The 22,419-nt window shown below is 53.4% G+C and overlaps 4 protein-coding genes across 4 annotated transcripts; 3 read left to right on the plus strand and 1 right to left on the minus strand.

The window, feature by feature from the left end:
• Positions 1 to 3,451: 3,451 nt before the first annotated feature.
• On the minus strand, positions 3,452 to 5,383 carry ISF_06917 (LIM domain containing protein; the record flags this gene model as incomplete). Its single annotated transcript, XM_018850521.1, has 1 exon — positions 3,452 to 5,383. One exon carries the CDS (start codon positions 5,381 to 5,383, stop codon positions 3,452 to 3,454), a length of 1,932 nt encoding a protein of 643 aa, XP_018702166.1.
• A 6,381-nt stretch (positions 5,384 to 11,764) lies between these two features.
• On the plus strand, positions 11,765 to 12,022 carry ISF_06918 (hypothetical protein; the record flags this gene model as incomplete). The annotated part of the gene is made up of 1 exon (XM_018850522.1): positions 11,765 to 12,022. The coding sequence occupies one exon, from the start codon at positions 11,765 to 11,767 to the stop codon at positions 12,020 to 12,022; it is 258 nt and encodes an 85-aa protein (XP_018702167.1).
• Positions 12,023 to 15,135: 3,113 nt separating this feature from the next.
• Positions 15,136 to 16,746, plus strand: ISF_06919 (Myo-inositol-1-phosphate synthase; the record flags this gene model as incomplete). Its single annotated transcript, XM_018850523.1, has 1 exon — positions 15,136 to 16,746. The coding sequence occupies one exon, from the start codon at positions 15,136 to 15,138 to the stop codon at positions 16,744 to 16,746; it is 1,611 nt and encodes a 536-aa protein (XP_018702168.1).
• A 642-nt stretch (positions 16,747 to 17,388) lies between these two features.
• On the plus strand, positions 17,389 to 21,285 carry ISF_06920 (DNA replication checkpoint mediator; the record flags this gene model as incomplete). Its single annotated transcript, XM_018850524.1, has 1 exon — positions 17,389 to 21,285. The coding sequence occupies one exon, from the start codon at positions 17,389 to 17,391 to the stop codon at positions 21,283 to 21,285; it is 3,897 nt and encodes a 1,298-aa protein (XP_018702169.1).
• Positions 21,286 to 22,419: the final 1,134 nt, after the last annotated feature.

Genomic DNA, 22,419 nt, shown 5'->3' on the forward strand with positions numbered 1-22,419 from the left:
CTCTTGTAGCGTCACAACAGAAGCCGACATGGAGCTACAAAATTGCTGCAGATAAAATGATAACTTACCAGTAGGCTTCCTTGGTTGGGTCCCCCTCAAACTGTGGTGGAGTTGTCTGCCACAGAGATAGCACCGATCATCAATTAAGAGCAGGGGTTCTTGATAACAAGAGCCGCAAGAACATGTCACTGGTATGTACTGAGCAATGCAAAAGGAACCGGAGGATGGATGATGAGTTTGAACCCCAGAGTATCCTCCTGGCCTGAACCAAGCTTTCTACTTAGTAGCTCGCAGAAACGAAACCCTTCCTTGGCTTACGCACGCCCGTCACTGGATCCCCGGACCTCATTAGTTCCAGACTTATTGCCGGAAAGTTAACTTTCTTTTCTTCCTTCGAATTCTTAATCTGTTACTAACTTTAGCATCCTTCCCGTGCATCTACGGTTAATCGGCATTTATCAGTTCAAGCTTGCGCGTTCATCTCTCGATCAGTTTAGCTCCGGCCGACTACTGCACAGAACTAGCAACGCAAGCCAGATGCAGTGCTGTGTGATGTGATTGATGCACCCCCTCCTCTAATGACGATCGCGTGCCCATCACTGGGTCGCAACATACAACGAGAGAACCAACCTGCTCTGACTCGTCGGACCACTGTTTCGCAGCATACTGGGCACAAGGGGACCACACAAAAGCGCAACGCGCGGCGCGGACAACAGCGACGGCCGCTGCTGGCCAAAAATCATCCAGTGTGCCATCATCATCCTGTTGTGCTGTGGCGCATGCTCCCGACGCCCTCCCGCTATTGTTTCAATGACAATAAAATGCCCCGAGTCCAGGTCGGGGGTGCATGATGCATCTATTGTCTAGAACAGATGCTCGACTACAAGTCAAGCTGGCATGTCCGGCTATGCTGGGAGGGAACCAATAGGTTGCTGTAAATACATCTCAGTGCAAAGGCAGAACGAGGTCGTTGAAGCTGCAACTTTGGCCCCCGTCTTGTTACACCAGCCGCCTCAGCTTATCTCGCTTATTTAGAGCGTTGCAACCCCCAGATGCCAAGATCCAAGGCAGCTACCGAGAGCCTGATTTTGAGGTTCTGATTCTTTAGTTGACTCTTCTTTACTGAGTAGGGGGTTAACTTGCATCGGTAAGAAACGGCCGCAATTAAGCCTGCAGAGCCTCATAGTTCCGGTCTGGACCCTTTTATTGGGGGCATCCGTCACGGCGCATGTTGATCTTCCAAGCAAGAAGCAGACAGACTGGGTAATTACAACCGTTGAACCTGCGAGGGAGTGCAGCTCCAATCATAAGTCAGAGCTGCGCCACATGTCCTGTTACTCAACTGCTGCTTCCAGTAAAGATGGGAGGGACAAAGACGTTGCGTGGCGTCAGTTGATGAATGGGGGCCCTTGTCGATATGCATACTCACAAGCCACCAAGCAGCCACTCATCACAAGTTCCTACAAAGAGAAGAACATGTGCAGTTGCGGGAGCAAAGGGGGGTAGAAGGGCGACCTGAGCAACGTGGCCGCCAGCCAACTTGGCATCAATGTCAAAGCTCGAAAATATTCTGAGAAAAAGAAGGATTGAAAATTTGAAACTTTCGCGATTGAAATGACGCGTCAATTCTTTTCTTTTGGTGGGCAGCCATTGTCTATAGACGGATAGGCCTTTCCCTCTATCCACTAATATGAAAGCCACATTTCCAACGCCTTCCGGTTCGGCGGCGGATCTTTGTCTACCACACGGCTCCCATTGTTTCGCAGAACGTTCTTCGCTTGCAAGAGAGAAAATGAGGGATTTTGGTTGACTGACTGCATGCCCCAGAAAACTTGCCCATGTAAGTACTGAAGCAGGCCATAAATCACCTCTTTTGCGGCTTCCTCATTACCAACAGTTTTGTCTAAATTGGGTGTGGCTGACCGGGGCATCTCCAAGTTTTTCCAATGACTGCGGTTTTTTACTCGAATAACAAGGAGCGAGAAGTTTGTTTTCGCACTTTGACCAAATATGCAGTACCGTCATGGCCCATTTCATAATCTCTCAAAGTGAAAGGCTCTCTTTTCCGCGTGTCGCACGCAAGTCTGTTGTACAATGCCGCCAAAACCCAGTGTGGACCTGCCAAAGAGGTTGCAGATCAACTGGGGTTGCGTTGAAAGTTGACCTGAGAGGGTAGTTAGTTGATTAATAAAGTGGGTGAAAAGAGATGAGGCACACTCGGATCAAGTTTGTGAACCAGTCTCGGTTCATGTGTGGCCAGGGCCATTTGCACCAATCAACAAAGGCGAGAAACCTTGACAATGTTTCCACACTCGGATGAGATTTAGGAGCCAACCCTCAGTTGATGTACATCCTGGCCGGCCGACAAAGCCCACACTCTGGTCAGCTTGCGAACCAAACTCAAATGATGTACAGCACGTCAATGAACATGCACGGAAACTCGAAAGAGAGTCAACGCTCGGGTCAGCTTTCGAACCAATCTCAGTTGATGTATAGCTGAGTCTACACCTGATTCAGCTTTGAGTATCAACTTCAGTCGATGTGTAGCCATGCAGCTATCCACACTCGGATCACCGAATGGAACCAACCTCGTGCGATGTTGTGCAGTCAAACATTGATTCATGCAATCAATAACGAAACCAATGAACAGAGCCGAGTCAAGTCAAGAGGAGAATCCACACTCGGATCAACTTCGAGAGCCAACCTCAGTTGAGGCAGCCCTGCTCTGGGACCACGTCGGCGACAGCTGAGAGGAGAATTCACGCTCGGATCAACTTTGAGTGCCTACTCTCCTTGATGTGTAGCCAATTTACCTCTGTATTGAGGCCGCAGGTATGCATCATGTCATCAGGCAACAGTCATTACTCCTGCTCCTCAGCGTGAAGATGCTTCCCAGGGGAGGATGTCGCACACAAGCAACGCCTTGCTTAGTTATTCATTGTTCACAAACTCGCCAAGTCGAGATATCATCGAACAAGATGTATTTCACTCTCATAAATAAGAGCGGTGCAAGTTAAAAGACGGCGAAAAATAAACCGCTGACCTCGCAAGGCCGAACAAAATGTTACCCAAAATACAAAACCATGCCCCCCTTTCCCTTGCCAGGCCCAAGACAACTCCAAAAACAAAGAATGATTCCTGTCATCATCAATAAAAAATTACAAAGCCGAAGGTCTAAACGGGTACTTCTTATAAAAAGAGAACGCGAGAAAACACAAAACCAGAGAGGGGCTGAGGCAAAGAAAGGACAGTTACCACCTTTCCCTTCCTTTCTCGAATATTATATAATTCCGACGTCGTTGGTTCGGTAAAAACGGGGTATCATAAACCGGACGGTTAAAATCAGCACGAGTCAGCGAAAACGTCGCATCTTGACTGTGCTGTGCTGCTGGGTCCGGCACCAGGGAGTAGCAAAGTATGCAGCGCGTCACACACGTCCATCAAAGACAACCTAGATCACGCCGATGTATGTCATGCGCTTGTTGAGGCGCCCGTAGTTGGCCGGGGCCACTCCGTACGGGCCTCTCTCCATGCCGGCGCCGACGCCGCGACCGGCCTGTCCTCCCCTGCCACCGCTGCTGCTCTTCGGCGGCACCTTGGGCGGCAGCTGGCCACTCCTGCCATCGTAGTTCACCTCGACCGGCATCGGCGACACCAGCACCGACACGGTCCGCTCCACAAGGCGCAAGGCATCGCGCTCGCAGTACGCCCTGCCATCGACCTCGAAGTAACCGTCGGCGAGGGAGACTCTGCACTCGGAGCAGCAGAAGCAGTCTACGTGGTACTTGACGCGAGACTCGTCCTCTGCGTACCGGCCTTCGATTCCCTCGTTGCACGAGCGGCACAGGGTATTGTTGAGCTTGTGGTAGTCAAACTTACAGTACGGCCGGTCGCGATAGACGTAGAATTCGGCCGACGAGAAAACCTTCCTACAATCTGGCGCTGTGCACACAAAGCATTCCTTGTGGTACTTTCCCGTCAGGCGGCCATCGGCCGACGAGATACTGCGGCCCGTGATGGGCTTGCCGCACGCCTTGCAGTCGCCGCGGGAGGACGTGTAAATCCCATCACGGCCTTGCGTGGGTGACGTGCCGTAGCGACCCCCGCGGCTGCCGCTATCAATGCCTGCCTGGATGGCCGGGTCGTGGCGGTCGTCCAGGGGAGACGCGCTGTAGGGGTAGGGAGACTCTTCGACGCGCCCGAATCCGCGTTGAGGAGCCTGGATGGCAGGGTCGATGAGGAGTTCGGGTCGCGCATTCTCACGTCGCGGTTGCGTGGAGTTGTCGGCTTTCGGCGGCTGCTGAAGCTGTCGGGGTCGGGATGCGGGCTCCGACTTGTTTCGCTGCACAAGGCGTTCCGGGCTGCCGCTCACCGGCAGGTTGCTGCCCTCGCTGACCGACGAGTAGCCCGAGGACATGGAGTCTTGGGGGGTATGGCAGGGGTTTTCGGGGCCCCACTCCTTGTTGGCGATGGATGAGGTGTCAGCATTGGGCGGGATTAGACTTCTGCGAGGACGAGGCGGCGGCGGCCGTGATGTGTCCGGGCCTAGGGATGATTTCCGGCCAATATCACCGCTCCCGCTGCGTGCCAAAGGTGCGGATGGACGTCGGTACATATCAGGCTGCGGGCCAAGATCGGATGGTGAACGCGAGGACATGTCGCGGGGGTTTGTAGAGCGCGGAAAGGTCTCTGCGCGTGCCATGCCTCGAGCTCCATTGCCGCTCGATGCAGGTTCGCCAAAGCCGCCGTAGCCATTCTTCCTTACAGGCGGCTGCCGCTCGTCGTTGGCCGAGGAAAGGGACAAGTCGGACGTCGGGTTCAAACTATTCAGGGATTCTCTGCTCTTGTGTGATTCGGCCTGTTTTGGGGCTGATGGTCGACGCCCAGCATCGAATGCAGCACCAGCAAATGCAGCACCAGCAAGACCATTTATACGTTCCAGGAACCCCGGTGCATCTTTAGAAACCTCCGGCTCAGCCTGAGGCTCAGGCTCCGGCTTTGGTTGCACCTCGACGGGCTTCTCTGGCTCCGCAGGCAGCTTGGCAGGTCGAGCGCCAAAGCCTCCATACCCGCCGGCAAACTCAGCCATGCGTTGCAAGACCGAAGTCGCAGAGGTTTCCTTTTGAGGGGGCTCCACTGTCTCGTTGCTTTCTGATTCTGGTGTCTGATTGCCAAAGCCTCCGTAGCCTCCGGGCCGAGGGCCGTAGCCTCGAGATGATAGCTGCCCGTCATCCGAGTTGGCAATCCTGGGTGCATAGTCGTCGTTGAAGCTTCTGTTTATACCTGAGCGTCGGGTTGGTGTCTTGGGTGAAGTCTCGCGGGAGCTGCTGGCGTAGCTAATTGGGGTGATCTGGCCTTGGCTACGATATCGACCTGGGAGCATGTTAGTGGATATGCCTTGTATCGGCCGGGGTTGACGGATTTCCGGGGATCGGCCATACTTGCGACTCCGGTATCTACTGGAGGCGGTGTTCGTAAGGATTTGTTGCGCGTGGTTTGATTCGGGCTAGCGAATGCTTTTTGGGTCTCGAGAGGAGGCGATACTGCAGCAGTTGGGTCAATATAGGCAGGTTGCCAAGGGTAGGAGGGCCTTGTTACATTCTGGCATCGAGGGAGCATTGCACAAGTGCTCTCCCATCATGAAGATTGCCACTTGTTTTCCACATTGTGAGCACTTGATGGTTGGCAAATTTGATTCTCGTGGCAAAGCCATGGTTGCGCTGGCAGCACCGCGCCGGTCGGTACTGAGAGATGAAGACAAAATGGCGTCGTGGGCAGTGTTGTTGCTATGTTAATCCAGGCATCGAATCGTATAAGAAATCGAGTGAATCTTGTCTCTGTCGTTTGAGAAGATGACGTAGTGGTTGATGGCTCGTGTCGGTGGGCGTTTGTACAACGAAGGGGGCTTTGGTGACAGCTTGATGGAAGCCGGTTCTTTATATTCCTTCTGCTTTGTTCTGTGGACAACGCGACAGAAGGGACTGTGAATGACGGGTTTCAAGAGGGCGATTCTTCGTTGTTCAGGACGGTCGAGGCGTTTTGTGAAAGGCGGTTTTGAATATGTAGGTGGGTTGGTGAAGTCTGACGGACAACACCGAGGGGCAGGTTCTGAAGAGGTGATGAAGGTGGGTGTAGGTTGAAACAAAGCGCTCATGAAACGGAGAAGAAGAAAAGATTGATGCCAAGTCCGGCTGCGCCGCACAAGAATGATGACCAAGGTAAAAAGTCAGTGAAAGGGAAGAGAATTTGGAAACACGGCCAGTCGGAAGGACAAGTTTTGGCGATGCGAATCGTGTCTCGAATATGGAGTTGGCTGCTGATGCTTGGCTTTGGTGGGTGGTCAACCTCCAAGCAGCAGTTACAGGGGGGGGCCTACGAGGGTAAGGCACTAAAGTTAGTGGCTGGCTGGGGTAAGCTCAGGCCAAGGCTGGTCCCCTGACCCTGAGGCAGGTGGCTCCAGCGGGCTCCAGTGCACTTTACCGCTTCAAGGCTGCCTGGATTGTGTGGCTTCGGTACCTGGATCAGCCTAGTCCCCCCTTGTCGATAGTTGCACCAGCATATTTTGGCTGTGCACGGATACGACAATGCCATTAAACACTACGAACATCACTTCCTAGGCACCAGTATTCTTGCTCTTATGCTCCGTCTCCATCGAGTTAATTCGTACAAGTCATTCGTATTATGTGGTACAATGCTCAGGCGCTCCGGTGCGTCGCGGACGGTGATAGCCTCGGCGCACCACCTGTTACCTGCAGTTGCCAAATATACCAGTACAATATGCGGATACCTTGACTTTCTAATGAAATGTTTCCCATGGTGGATTGAAAAACATGAATCACAATTTACTTGATAATATTATGGCTTAGCAGGTGTTCCCGTTACCACAATGCTTAGTCGCCGTTACCATCTCGTAACGGTAAAGATATGTGTCCGGCAATATTCACGACTATCCGTATGCTGATACCAGGAAAAACTGGCAATACTCTCAAAGACATTTCTCGTCGTCGCCCTTGCCCCTTGCTCGACAAGAGACAAGACACCACCGCCGAAAGAGCAACGACTCCATGGACTACCGCCAGAATCATCCAATGCCACTCCAGTCATCGCCTTCAGCTCGGGCAAAAGAGATTACCCTTTGAATGGAGAAATTAACCGACAAGGCCATCGTGCCCACCGTTGCCATTTAGCTGCGCTTGGCCCTCAGTCCGGCCGGTACCTGAAATTGCACGGACATGGTGCGCATAGCGCCAGGTCACCAAAAGACCTCTTTTGCACTAATATATTTGTGCCCGTTAAACTATCAACCAAGCATTCTCGCTCTGCGTCTTCTTCGGCTGCCCTTCTTTGGACGCAGCCTCGTGTCGTGTGCCCCAGCGCCTCTTCAACCCCCCCTTTCTATCCAACTGGTTCCAGGGATAACGCCACCAACTCGAGGGCTGTTAGGCAAGACAACGGCAAAAAGGAAATCCTCACCAGTGCTGCACTGTACAACCAGTACGCATTAGCAAAGCTGTCAGCTCTTCTCTGCAGCAAAGCCAACAGGCCACACGTTACCCTAGGTACAAGTCCAACTAGCTTGATTCATCAGTGTCGCATGAATCGCCTCCCTTTTGCCCAGAACAACCACGCGGTCGGCCTGGTCTAGTCGCTGCTCCGTAATGTTGCACACAATAAATTGCCACTTTACATGATAATGTATAGTCACCCCGCAACAGTGAGTCTAGACAGCAACTCACTAGCTGGTTAGATGGCATGGCCAGGCCGGAATGCAATAGTCAGCCTACTGCCCAGATCCCCTCGATAGCATGTTCAGTGTGAACAAGCAGCTGTGGATCGGCCCTTCTATTTTAGTAAAGAGGTGGCAAGGTGCTTATTTCACCCCTTGCCCGTTCTCAACTCCATCACGCCTCGATTCGGATAGCCTCGCCGCCCAGGCCGCCGCCGCCCCGGAATTATAACCATTTAATGACTTGAGGGCCGAGATGTGATGTCATTATGGTTGCATTCTACACGCGATTCAGTAGCATAGTAATGAATGCAGCAAATAGAGTAATAATGGTAACTTGTCATGGTAGCAAACGATATGCTCTGCACACAGCCGCATGAATAGAAGCGGCTCTACTAATAGTTATGCGTAACGAGTTACCCAACGCCGCGTTTCAGTTGGTAATGGACCAACCGGGATGCCATAGGGTCCTGTCTCGTGAAAACAACGCCTGCTGTACGAACCATCCTCCCCGTATCGTTGTCCACAACGGATCCTAATTAGAGCAACACTCCACTGGGCTTTGCCCTGTTCCTATTCCTTGTCGCCAGCCAACCAGCGACCCCGATCCAGAACGACTCAAAGTACCTTCGATTACAGGGGAGAAGAGCCCGCCTGTAACAGGTGTCAATATGGCTGGATATTGGAATATTTATTGTCGCTCTACCGTCGTCTCAAGTGTATGAATTCCAGTGTCCAAAGAAGATTGTTCGGGAAAAAGCTCGATGAGTTCTGGAACCGAGGGCGATTTATAGAGTTAATAACTGTACACGTGGTTTTTTATTGTCACATATCGGAATGTCGCGGCTCCTATTACTGCACGAGGCCCCTCCCTGTCTCAATCTAGATCTCAGTGCAAATAAATACCTTGAGTCGGCGGTGAGTTGTCTTTCTTCCTAAAATAATGATGACCAGCAACTTGCAAGACAGTCCAAGCTCCTGCATTTCCCATCTCCCATCTCCTATTTCCCATACAAGAACAAGCAAATACAAAGTCACACCACCCACCACGACGTCATTCAGTGTATCGTGTATCGACAGCCACCTTGTACGAGTAATACTGGTAAGCACCGCAGCATGCAGGTGAGTAACATGCTCGCTTTGCATCAAAATACCTCCGCCTTGCACGTTTCGCTTCACTTTGTTTACTTTGCCTCTTGGCACACATTACGATCGCTCATCAACCCCCCAGATTCCGTGTTTGTTTTTCTACAGCCTCTCTTGTCACTTTGCATCTTTCGTTGATCGTCATCTGCAATTTCCCCACAGTTGCAGCTGGCCTCCTTTCCAGGGTCCATCGCACAGACAGAAATGTTTCCAGCAAGCATGATCAGCCTCATCGTTGCTTTTTTTTCCCTCCCTAGTAGGCTACATGCTTGCCATGATTACAGAATGCAAGTGGTGTGGGCTTCATGTGATTACAGCCGCGTGCGGAACGAAACTGCTTTTTCCTACCCGAAATCATTACATGCGAGCAAGATGGCTGCGAACATGCGCCATGCTTGGCGAAAAGGCCTAGAATCTCGTCATTTCCATTTTCAGCATCAATTCCGTCATATCGCGATTCTTGTGCCCTGCTAGCGCCCATGCTGCCCATGCAGACAGAGCCTTTGGCCGCACAAGGCGCTTGTTGCCCCATGCCTTGATGCTTGTCGGTTCCTTGTCTTCCCCTACATCCATTTTCGCGAGCTTGTCTTTCTTCTTCATTTATTTCCAGCCGCTGTTCCGTAGAGCAATAAGGGGTCTGGACGCTCACCTATTCTTTCTTCGACTCTACTGCTAACGATGCAGACATGGTCTTTCAAAATAACAGTATGCGGCGAGAGAACCCTTCACTCTGAAACCTGCGTGTTACAAAGTTGCTCCAGAGTCGCTCATGGGCGAGACCGTTTGCTCTGCGCATGATGACACTATTCGTTTGTAAACATTTCACCAAACGTTATGTCACATGGCCATCGACGTAGTGCCCCATGATCAGCCCAGATATGGAATTGGAAACTGTGCGACGTCGGAAATGGACACGAAACGCTGGTATCACAATACACCAAAACAACAGCCAGCGGGGCACGGCGCTTAGATTGCCGAACTTCTGCGAGTCATGATCCTTTTGGAGATTCTCGAGGTGATTCTTTTCAATTGGCCGGTACACACCAGCGGCTAGTTTGTCGTGGCCCGAGAAATCTAACCAAGCGTCCCCCACCGAATGCCGTGGCCGTGCCAAGGTGTGAACCTATGTACGCAGCTCATGAGGCTACCAGTCTCACAAAAGATTGAGCAAGTTCAGCAGTGAGATATGACAAGACGGCGAATGGCATGCTGCTGGTCTCCATGTCATCATCTGGGGGACATGGGACCAACGATCAGGTTGCGCGGGTGGTCGCCAACCCACGGATTCTGCAGCAGCAGTGAAACAAGCCTCTGACGCGCCGGCCTCTCTCCACGTTTCTTCAACACGCACACGAGACATGCACAGTAAATCAGGGTTCATGCATGCGGTGAGCTCGTGATCCATGAGATCTGTAACACCGGGACTTTTTCTTTTTCTTTTCTTTGAGGGAACTGTCGCGTGACGTCACGGGCATGCTTCCGGCTTTTTGTGGATGCATGCCGGCTCCGGAGGGCTCGGCTCCACCTCGCCGGTCCGGTCGGCCATGCAAAAACTCGGAGCCGAATTTCTTTCCCCATATTCGGAGCAGTGGCCGAAAATGGAAAGCGGGTAGCGCTTCCGCTGACATCCCATATTTCGTGTTACTCTTCTTCTGCGCGAGCCGCGCCAATGACAGTCGTGCTATTAATATCCTTCGAGCGGCTCAGCCACGCCAAGGCCGCGTGGGCAGATGCGCGCAGACCGGGGGTTAGACTTCAGCCGCCCACGACGCACCAGATCAACTTAAGCAACACTATTAACACGATCCCTAGCCAGTGATAAGCTCGGGTTTGGTGGCTTAAGAAGCTGGCAGATTCTCGTATATTGGTTGCTGACGCGGCCGAGTCACTCCACGTGGCGGGTTGCCGGATAGGACCTGGCTTGCTTTTCTAAGTATCAATGCGGCATTGAACGAGCCTGACTTTATCGCCTCTGGGCAGATTCGGGATGAGGGACTGTATGTAGGTCATTAATACGAGAGCAAGGACCATCATCAAGGACGAATGAGACGCAGGTTGCGTTTTTGGCAGGCCGCCGCGGTGCGACTTTTGAGCATTTCAAAATGGCACAAACTCTTGTGGTTGCCTTGGCGATGGGCTCATTTGTTGAACTGATTGGCATACTCTTTATGACTTGCCAATTGTATCGGAAGAGTAGAAATATCATCTATGAAAGACAATTAGAGCAGCAGCTTAAGAGTGAGTGGCCAGCACATTAACGCGGCATCGCATTAGCCGCGACAATGTGCATCCCAGAGTTTGTAGATTGCAAACTATTACAGAGAGGATAGCGAATATGATCAAATCAAATGAGTGCGACGCACTAGAACATGGAGGAGTTCCTGGCTACGAAAGCAACGTCCAGCCTCGGAACTGGTCATGTCTCCAAAGCCGACAGACGCCTTGCCGCATCCGACAGCAAGTCATTACTGAGTATCGACCCATCACACTCCCTGAAGCTGTATCGAGAACAAGGGAATGGCCCTTGGAATGCCCCTTCCAACTCAGCTGCCTCGACGCAACTCACAGATAGCAGCAGGCGCTAGCTCCAGAGGAATCTCCGCGACTCGGGCAACAACTTAGCTCTACTGCGGCGTCGCCGGGGAAAGACGCCTCTTGATCACGTATGCGTCTCCTGTGGCGTTTTTTCCTCGACATTTCGTAGACTGGGGGCGAGGGCCCGTTCACAAAACGAGCTAGCTAGAACATCCAAGGCCACGCAAGCCCCCCGAGGAACCGTTAATTATAACCTTACCGGCCACCCAAAGTTTCTCTCTTCCTGTACACCCTTTTTACAATTTCCATCTTCCTTCATCAACAGCAAACCTCTCCATCGCACACAACTCTGTCGAGATGCTTGTCAAGACATCGACGGTGCTCTGCGCGCTCAGCGTAGCCGCCTACGCCGCGCCGCAGCAGCTCCCGATCGCCGCCGGCGGCCGCCGCGCGGATCGCGATCCCGTCACCATCCGCTGCGGCACGGGGTCCAACACGGAGCCCTGCCCGGCTCGCTACAAGTGCACGGCGCCGCCCAACTGCGAGCGGTACTTCCAGGGCGTCTACTACGAGGGCTGCATCGGCACCTGCGTCCCGGACGTGCCCACGATCTGAGCGCCCGCCGCGCGGACAGAGATACCACCACCACAACAACAACGACAAAATTCGCCTTTGGGGCAGACACACTTCACGAAGCAACTCCCAGCTACCTATCGACTTGACTCGTTATCGGGACATGGGCAAGGCAAATCATACAACTTGGGGCGAGATAGAGTTTGGACGCGTCAGAGCAAGGGAAAGCGGCACCATGTGGGCGGGCGCGTAAACCCCCACATCCCGACAGCACAGGATTGTTGGAGACCAAGAAAGCCGGTGCAAGTTTTGCCTGCTTGTCTTGATGAAAACAAGTTTTGCATTTTTCTTCATTTATTTTCTTTGCAGTTTTCGGGGAGGTTGGGCGGGTCTGGTGGCGAACCGGTCATGGATAGCATTGCGTTTGATTATCGAGATACCACAATCATAAGATTTTGCTTCAAACTACCGTGCCAAGTATTCAGCAGGTGCAGTTCTTTAAATCTAGTGAAGAATGGAACAGGTCCTCAACCAGAACTTGGTCATTTACTTATGTCATGAAGGAGCATTGCGAAGCGCTGCTCTGAGGACGGCAGCTGCTGTCGGTAATTGGTTCGGAAAAATGGGGGCGTGCGAATCGTGAAGATGAGATCTCCTCATTTACATGACTTATTATCCGTACTAAAGATATCAATGGCACGGCAACTGTGGGAGACAGTGTGCCTGCCGGCGATGGTACGCAATCTATTTTGCGACAGCTTGTCGGCTGCTAAAAATGGCACACGACATGTTTCCGCATACGCCCACATAGCGGATGACGTTGCCAGAGCCAACAGGAGCTCGGTAGCTTCAATCTTGCCAAGTGTGTCATATCGGGTGTCTTTTTTTAAATCGTGCTAGAATGGTGATTGATTCAGAGCAGCGGCACCCTGCCGTGGTGACGCGGCCTGTGGCTCTCCAGCGTGGACGGACGCCACAGACCAGCCAGATCCAAGGAGCGCTGGCGGCTCTGCAACCAGCAAATTTTAGGTGAGGATGGCACGATAGGGTCAAATTGGCGAGCTGAAGGCAGGGTAGCCGTTTATTAGGTCCGGAGTGTAGGCGATTACAAGAGCTGTAAGAGGTCAGATGGTGTAACAGATTGCGCTGGTCTCGGCAGAGACCAAGATGGCCATGATCGACAATGTATACACTACCAATACAGGCAGGACTGAATGCTGCAAAAGGAAGCGAGAAAAGATCGCACATTGGCGCCTTCGGAGTTGCCTAGATGGCGCTGAATACTAATAGCAGCTAGATGGAACAATACCATTTGTAGCCGGACGTGCAGCTCAGCTGGACGAGTATCTGTAAGTGCAGAGGAAACGCTGTGTTTTACGTGACTGACCTGCACCAGGGCAAGCTAGGGCTTGGCTGATGCGGTAGCTTTGGCGCTTTGAAATGGCCATTGGGCACGCGAGAAGGAAGGAAAATAGGTCGGCATAAAAAAGCAGCGTTGGCCCACACCGGATGTTATTAGCGTTTGGCATGAGGCAAGCAGGCAGCCGAGCCGAGCCGAGGATGGCGGGAGGATGGGGGACACGAGAATAATTGAGGCCGAGTCTAAAGTTGCTTAATAGTTAACATGATGATTTGTATATCTAGTGGCACCAAGCTGTCGTAATGTTTGGTAGCAATTGCTTCTGTTTGCTGCGGTGCATCGTCTTGATGTTCTCGTGTGTGAATAGACTGGAAGCGTTGGGGCAGCGATGGTGAGAGCAGGGGTCTGAATGGTGGTCGCGTGTCGGGGGCTTGCCTGCTTGGGGCAAGACACACAGCAGTGGAAGAGCAGGCAAGGTGACAAGCAGGCACGCAGGCTCGATGGAATGGATGTTCAAGTCCATCGCAATGAAACCGTAAGCCAGCCGGACTGCTGAACTGAGCATGGTGGTGCTGTCTGTCTGCAGGGTTTCTACTGCACAAGTGGCTCCTCCAGCATCTCCAGGATGCCTGCCCCTCGACCCCTCCCTCCATCGGCGGTGGGATGATGGCACAGAACCGAGCACAATTTGTCTCTTGAAGTAGCGGCTTGTTCTACTTGTTGGCCTATAAAGAAGTACCTTAAGTCATTTTCTTTGGTCACCCGGCAGCGACAAACTGAATAGGGGAATAGCGAGCACGAGCAAGTCCTGCACAACCTGTGGTGGTAACTCTGTAGCCATCCGGGCTTGGCTGCACGCTCACCGCTTAACCATCCAACTGCGACATTATTAGGTACAGGTAACATTTACCGATATCATGGCGCCGATAGCGCATTTTGATCAATGACATTCAGTCCACTCCCGCTCATTACTGCTTGCTGGTATTGGCTTAGGTCAACTCGCAATTGGACGCGACGTGGGGCAGCCGAGGGGTTCTGCCAGCCACGACAGGCACCGGTACCCTGTGTTCGTCCGTCCTGGTCTGCTAGCGAGGTACCTCACTCCCATCGAAAAATCACCTTAATCTCCCGCAAAATCACCCCACCATCGAGGTACTCCCCTCACACTTTTCCCCATCTCGTGCCCCATCCGATGCTCCCATGCAGACAGTCAAGCGCCAAAAAGGTTGAGCCCCTCCAAAAAGCGCATGCATGGAGCTTCTGCCATCTCGCTAGGTAGTATATCAACTCAGCCCCGAGCCTCCCGCCCCGTTCCCTCCCGACTTCTCTTCTTTCTTCACCCAAAAACCAAAACACCAACAAAACAAACAGCAATTAACAAGCTATAGTCTCTTTTGAGCACCCTACAACTCAGCCCTCCAACCCAATCCAGTCTCGTCGTCAATTGCCTGTCGCCAGACTAGTCACCGTTTCAACACACCCTAAAAACACCACACACAAATCTTCTGATCGAGGCATCTATTTCCTCGGTCGCTCAAAGTCGCCAAGACGTTTTCCAACCTCCTCAACTCGTAAGTTCATTCATATACAATTCGCCCCTATGAGATTCCCTCTCCAAAGGCCACCGCTAACCCCCCTCTAGGGTTCACCACCCGTTCGCAGGAGCCCGCTGCTCAGCCGATACTGGAGGAGCATCGGACTCGATCGAAACCCAGTAATTCGATCACTGCCAATTCAAGAAGCCCACACACTCCTCTCAATCTCGTCTATTCCGCCTCAACTCAACTAGTCAACCATGGCTCCCCACGCGGAATCCAACAACGGCTCCTCGAACGGGTTGGTTGACGCTGCTAGCATCCCTGCTGCCAGCGTCGCGCCCACCTTCAAGGTCAACTCTCCCAACGTCACCTACACCGACTCGGAGATTCGATCCAAGTATACCTATCGCACCACCAGCGTCGACACGGACGCCAGCGGAAACTTTGTCGCCACTCCCAAGGAGACTCCCTATGAGTTCAAGGTCGAGCGCAAGGTCCCCAAGATCGGCATGATGCTGGTCGGCTGGGGCGGCAACAACGGCACCACCGTCACCGCCGGCATCCTCGCCAACCGCCGCAACCTCAGCTGGGAGACCAAGGAAGGGCCTCGCCAGTCCAACTACTATGGCTCCGTCGTCATGGGCTCGACCCTCAAGCTCGGCACCGACGCCAAGACCAGCAAGGAGATCAACATTCCCTTCCACAACATCCTTCCCATGGTCCACCCCAACGACATCACTATTGGCGGTTGGGACATTAGCAAGATGAACCTTTCCGACGCCATGGACCGCGCTCAGGTCCTCGAGCCTACTCTAAAGGCCCAGGTCAAGAAGGAGATGGTCGACATGGTTCCCCTGCCGTCCGTGTACTACCCCGACTTCATCGCCGCCAACCAGGAGGACCGTGCCGACAACGTCCTCGAGGGCAACAAGGCCTGCATGGCTCACGTCCAGCAGATTCAGACCGACATTCGCCAGTTCAAGGAGAAGAATGCCCTCGACAAGGTCATCGTCATGTGGACTGCCAACACTGAGCGCTACGCTGACCTGGTCCCTGGCGTCAACGACACCGCCGACAACCTGCTCAAGGCTATCGAGCAGGGTCACGAGGAGGTCTCCCCCTCGACCATCTTCGCCGTTGCCTGTATCCTCGAGGGCACTCCCTTCATCAACGGCTCTCCCCAGAACACCTTCGTTCCCGGCGCCATTGAGCTCGCCGAGAAGCACAACGCCTTCATTGGCGGTGATGACTTCAAGTCTGGCCAGACCAAGATGAAGTCTGCTCTCGTCGACTTCCTCATCAATGCCGGCATCAAGCTCACCTCAATTGCCAGCTACAACCACCTGGGCAACAACGACGGCAAGAACCTGAGCTCCCAGAAGCAGTTCCGCTCCAAGGAGATTTCCAAGTCCAACGTTGTGGACGACATGGTCGAGGCCAACTCTGTTCTCTACAAGCAGGGCGAGCACCCTGACCACTGCGTCGTCATCAAGTACATGCCTGCCGTCGCCGACAACAAGCGTGCCCTCGATGAGTACTATGCCGAGATCTTCATGGGTGGTCACCAGACCATTTCCCTCTTCAACATTTGTGAGGACTCTCTCCTGGCCTCACCACTCATCATTGATCTCGTCATCATTGCCGAGATGATGACCCGTATTCAGTGGAAGTCTGCCGAGGGCGACTTTAAGCAGTTCCACAGCGTTCTGAGCGTTCTTAGCTACATGCTCAAGGCTCCCCTGACCCCGCCTGGCACCCCGGTCGTCAACGCTCTTGCTAAGCAGCGCGCTGCTCTGACCAACATTTTCCGTGCCTGTGTTGGTCTTGAGCCCGAGTCTGACATGACGCTCGAGCACAAGCTGTTCTAAGCCAATGCTGTGCTGTTCCACTGATTTACGCCGCGTTGCGGTCCGCAAACGACTGCTTTAGTGACTTTCAATGATGAAACAAAGAAAAAAAAATGCGAAAAAGGGAAATCGAGCAAAAAAAACAATTAAAAAAAGAAAAGAAAAAGATTGGTAGAGTAGTATAAGCCCGGGTCCTGGCTGCACGTCAATACACTGCTTTTCCATGCTTTAAGTTTCCATGTGTGACTGTGTTCTTACAAAATGCGTGATTCTGATCATAATAGCTCAGCAGCGCAAAAGCCGAATCATTCGAAGAGCATCATGTTACACGGAAATCATCTTTAATTGAGGAGCCAGAGTGTTTTACGCGGGACGGTCCACCAGTGATGCGTCGTGGGCGCGTGCCATTAAATGGGGGCAGTTGGCGTCGCTCACCGCGTCGCGCGTCACCCTCATACAATTAAGCCCACCCGCACTTCAACTGCCTACACCTCCATCATACTTTCTACCCAACAGCAGCACATCAACTTTTCCATCCCAAATGCAGCACTGAAAACTTGATTTCCCTCTCCATCTTACTACTTTGTTCATGTCCCTTTCCAGTATTTAATCCTCAAAGCAGTCACTCTATTCTTTGCATCCCTCACGCACTCACGTCGCGCCATGTCCGCTCCGTCCTCGCCCGTGTCCTCCCGCGGAGGTTCGCCAGCTCCCATGCTGACGCCTCGCTCGAAAATCAGGGCTCTTCTCGCTACTGTCGACAGCAGCGACGAGGAAGGTGGCGCTCCTACACAATTGAAACAGGCTGCCCGGCCCTCGGTCCGGTCAGCGCTCGCACAGCTCGACGACGATGACAGCGAATCCGACGTCGAGATCCGCCCCCGAGGCAGACTCGCGGCCCGTATGCAGGCCAACAGCACATCCCCCAGCAAAAAAGAGCCACAAAACGCGCGTGAACGCGTAAGACAAATGCTAGAACGCGAAGACAAGCAGCAAAAGACCGTGGCGGATGATGACGAGGATGAGGACGATTTACCCGTCGCGCCTCGTCGCCTGCAACGTCGTCCGGCTCGTGAACCCACCCCAGAGCAACAAGAGTCTCTGCAACAAAATAGACGCAACCCTTCCAGCCCTGGTCTCTTTGTCTCGTCTCCAGCGCGCTCTTCGCCGTCTCGCGGCCTACAGCACACCAACTCGGATTCGGAGAGCGATGATCTGCCCGCCATCAAGTCGGACCGCTTCAAGGCCCTCGTCGAGAAGAAGCGCCAAGAGCGTCTGGCCCGCGAGGCCAGGGAAGAAGCCGAGCGAGCCGAGCGCCGAGCGCGTCAAGAGAAGCTGTCCTCGGAGCTCGACGCTCTCGACTCTAACGACGACGACGTATCCAACATTGACGACGATGAGGGTGGCCACACCCTGACGCAAAAGTCGGCCCGCCCGTCCCGCAAGGCCAGCAAAAAGGCCATTGAGGAGATGAACCGCGAGACGCAGCGCATGGCCCGAAGCATGCAGCTGGCCCACGAGGCCAAGACACGAAAGAAGTTCACGAAGAGCAGCCTCTTTGAGAGGTTCAATTTCAAGCCGGCTGGGCTAGCTCCTGAACCAATCGTCCAGCCTGCCAGCTCTAGCCGCCCGACTACTCCCCAGTCAGATGTGGAAATGGCAGACGCTGATACGCCCCCAAGCTCGCCCCCGTCCGCCAAGGCTGCCACGGCGGCTCCCATCGCTATTCGAACCGATAACAATGATGACGAGGATCTGCCCACTCTAGAGGAAATTTCTAGCTCTCCCCACGCTCGGCCTATCGACAAGGGCAAGGGTAAAGCTATTGATGTTCCTGAGGAGCAACCCGCTGAGGTCAATCAACCGAAAAAGCGCGTCCATGTCCGTCTTCCCAATCTCCTGAAGACGCTCGCTGCCGACCCCGACGATGAACTTGAAATTACCGCTACAGTTCAAGACAAGGTCAAGGCTGTCTTTGACAATGTTCCCCTCAAGACCGCTCAAGGATCACACTCGCTGCAGGTGCTTCGCGCTCTTGCGCTCGTTCGATCTCCAGACCGAAGCCGAGGACGTGGAAAGAAGACTCCGGTGGGAATCACCAACACCGAGCTTCAGGCTTCACTTCAGCAAAGGGCAAGACAGCAGGCAAAGCTGGAGCGAGAACGTCGACTTGAGCTTCTCAAGTCGAAAGGCGTTGTTGTCCAGACTATGGAGGAGCGGGAAAAGCAGATGGAAGAGGTGGAGGATATCGTGGCCAAGGCTCGTGAGGAAGTTCAACGCCTCATGGAGCAAGAGCGCGAGGCAGCTAAGAAGGAGAAGAAGGAAAACGCCGCCGCTGACCCCCTCGCATGGGACGATAGCGATGACGAGTATGAGGCTTCTGAAAATGGCGCGGAAGTTGAGGCCATCGAACTCTCCGGGTCAGAAGACGAGGGCGAGGAGGCTGACGATGAGAGTGATGCGGCTAATCCTATGTTTGATGACGAGGCCGAAGACTCGCATGGAAAGGAGGAGCCCGAAGCCGGCAATGACGATGATGAGCAGATGGAGAAACCTGCGGTGCAAAGGCGTCGCAGACGAGCCAGAAACGTCAACGCAGTGCTTTCAGATGACGAAGGCGAAACGCAGATCAAGGCCACACCCAAGCCAATCAAGACGACCGACCAGATTTCACCCGTTGCGGCAAACGGCAACTCCTCCGCCCCCGGCTCTGTTCTTCGATCTGCCAAGAAGACTTTTATTCCCGGTATGCCTGTCCAGGGAGCCGCTGGCCTTGGTCTGACGCAGATCTTTGCCGGCACCATGGATGATAGCCAGCTGAGCGCCGCCAATGGCCCTACGCAGTCCATGATGCCCGATTTCGATCAGCTCCCCGACTCTAACTTTTCGGCAACCATCGATCAGTGCGACGACAACATTATTGAGAACTCGCAGCCTCTCGAGACACAAAACGAATCAAACATGGTCCGCCTCAACATGTCACAGTCGCAGATGCACGGGCTCGACAGCCTCATGCGGGACTACCTGGACGAATCACAGACCATTGAGCTATCTCAAGACGGTGGCTTCCAGACATACACGCCCCTCAAGGATCGCTTCGTCGAGCCGCCCTTATCTACCGTAGCTACCGACATTGCCGGGACCATGGAAGATGGCCCACAAGCATCACCGCTCTTGCGACGAGGCAAGCTTCGCCGCAAGGCTGATGTCGAAAAGGCTCTCGAGCCTACTCAACCCATTCCAACTTCACTCTTGACCGCGCCTCAAGATGCGTTCACAAAACTGAAAGAGCAGGCCAAGAGAAATGAGAAGCGGCGCCTTACAGACGCTTTCAACGCCAAAACGAGCAAGGCTAAGGAGATGGTTGAGCAGGAAGCCATGGAATCTGATGACGAGTACGCTGGCCTCGGCGGCGTTGACGGCGAGGACTCGGACAACGAGTCCAACGCCTCTGTCCAGGAAATGATTGACGACGCCACGGCAAACAATGCCAACGACAGCAAGCTAGCTGCATTTTATGCTGATCGTGCGCGTGCAGAGGATGAGCAGCAGGTTGAGAAGCTGTTCAAGGACATTACCACCGGTATGCTGCGTCGCAAGCGTGGCGCTGATTATGACCTTTCCGACTCTGATGACGATGGCGAGGCGCGCCGACGCATGAAGCGCCGCCAGTTTGCCAAGATGCAGAAGGCCCTCTTTTCCGATGAGCGCGTCAAGAAGATGGCCGAGGACCCCGGCAACCAGGCTTTCCTGCGTACCATTGAGGACCGCGGCAGCGATGACGAGATGGATATTCTGGAGATTGTCGAGTCGCCTTCGCAGCGCGACTCGTCACAGTCCCCAGCTCCCGAATCGCAGAACGCTGCGCCTCAGACAATTCCCGACAGTCAACCTAAGCAGCCCGCTCGTCCGGCTCTCGCCTCTCTCGCCTCCGCACCCACAGGTGCCGAAAGCAGTAGAGCGCCTGCCAGCATGCGCAGGACCAAGAATGCCAAGAAGCCCTCCAACATTGGCGAGGTCCGCGAGACGCTGTCCAACCTGCTCGAGGAGCCCGACGCTTCGTTGATAACGGCAACCGAGGCTGGCTCCGACAGCGAAGGGGAAGACGGCGCACCGCGCAGCAGCGACAAGGAGAATCGCTCCCCGCGACGCGCAGCCGTTGGCGTCGTCGACCGCATCAGCCTCAAGAGAGGCAACTCCAACGCGTCGACCAGCAGCGGCCGTCTTGCGTTTGCCTCGGCATTGTCCAGTAGCGCGTTCAAGGTCCCGCCGCTGCTGCGCCGCGCGACGACCAACTCGTCCATCATGTCGACGGCGACGACAAGCACCGCGACCACCACGTCGAGCAGCTCCGCGTCCGGCGCGGGCTTTGGCGACGACAAGAAGATCAAGAAGGCGGCCGGCAAGCGGAGCGGCGTGGTGAGTCGCGCGATGCCGATCAACGAGGGCCAGGCGCGCCTCAAGGAGAGCGAGCGCCGTCGCGAGGAGAAGAAGATGAAGAGCGCGGAGAAGAGACGGGGGATGATGGCAGGATTGCTGGGCCGTGGCACGTTTGCATGATTTTGGGAGGGACTGCATTTTCGGAGTTTAAAGGATTAGGGTTAACCTTGGGTATCGCTGGCGTTAGGGTATGGATGGCTTGTGGCGTTTTGGCATTGTCATTCTTTTAACACATTTCTCATACAATTAGACTCGATTGATGTTGAATCAACATTACAAGAGACACGGTTCCATTTGATACTGGCAAAAAAAGGATCCAAGAAATGGTGAAGCTCCGACCAAATACACGCGTCAATGCAAAGCAAGATCGACGTTGGAAATTGGCTACCTGCTTAGTGGCGAATAAGCGAGACCGTTACAACAAGGAACAACAGATCCCGTGGTCTAGTTGGTTATGGCATCTCGTTAACACCGAGAAGGTCCCCGGTTCGAGCCCGGGCGGGATCACGCTTTTTTTGCTGCCCAAATCAATTCACTTTTTCCTTTTTCCTTTTCCCGAACAATTCCGTGTGCTTGGCTGTTGCAGATGAGGAAAATACGTCTCTTGCTTCTACCTTTTTTTTTTCTGACCTTGAATGTTTCATAAACGCAACCAACCTACTTAAGACGTAACTTTTCCGCACTACCCTCTAAAACCTCCTCAGTGTAAAAAAAAGAAAAAAAAAGACTAAGTTGAAAAAAAAAAAAAAATTCAGTAGAGTAGCAAAAAATATAACTTGCCCTCGATGAGGTTCGAACTCATGACCTTGAGATGTCCCGGCCTGTTGGCTAGGTCATACGAAACCAGCACCTTGACGGTGATTTTTGTTGTATGAGACTCACGCGATAACCAGCTACGCCACGAAGGCTTGTTACTTGATGGAGTTGCTGATGCGGGATCAGCTCCATTTTTACTTCCGGCGTTTTTATTTACCTTCATAAAGGTCTCGCGGGCATCGGAGCAGGTTTTTTGTGGCCAGCAAGCCCTGCCTTTGTGGATCACCAAGAACATGAGAGGATCGAGACCAAACAGAACACGACGACGGCACAATTGGGGCTGAACATGTACTTTAGACAGGCAGCCTTTGTTAAAAATCGTCGAGTCGTCACTGTAAATGTCGGAGGTGTTTCAATTGGCCCAACCAAGCGTAGTTTGCGCCGTGCAGCCACCTCCATGTCACAGCGAAACCAACATAGCACGATATAGGGTAGTGA

The sequence above is a fragment of the Cordyceps fumosorosea genome (assembly GCF_001636725.1).
Source record: "Cordyceps fumosorosea ARSEF 2679 chromosome Unknown scaffold_19, whole genome shotgun sequence".
Taxonomy (NCBI): Eukaryota; Fungi; Ascomycota; class Sordariomycetes; order Hypocreales; family Cordycipitaceae; genus Cordyceps; species Cordyceps fumosorosea.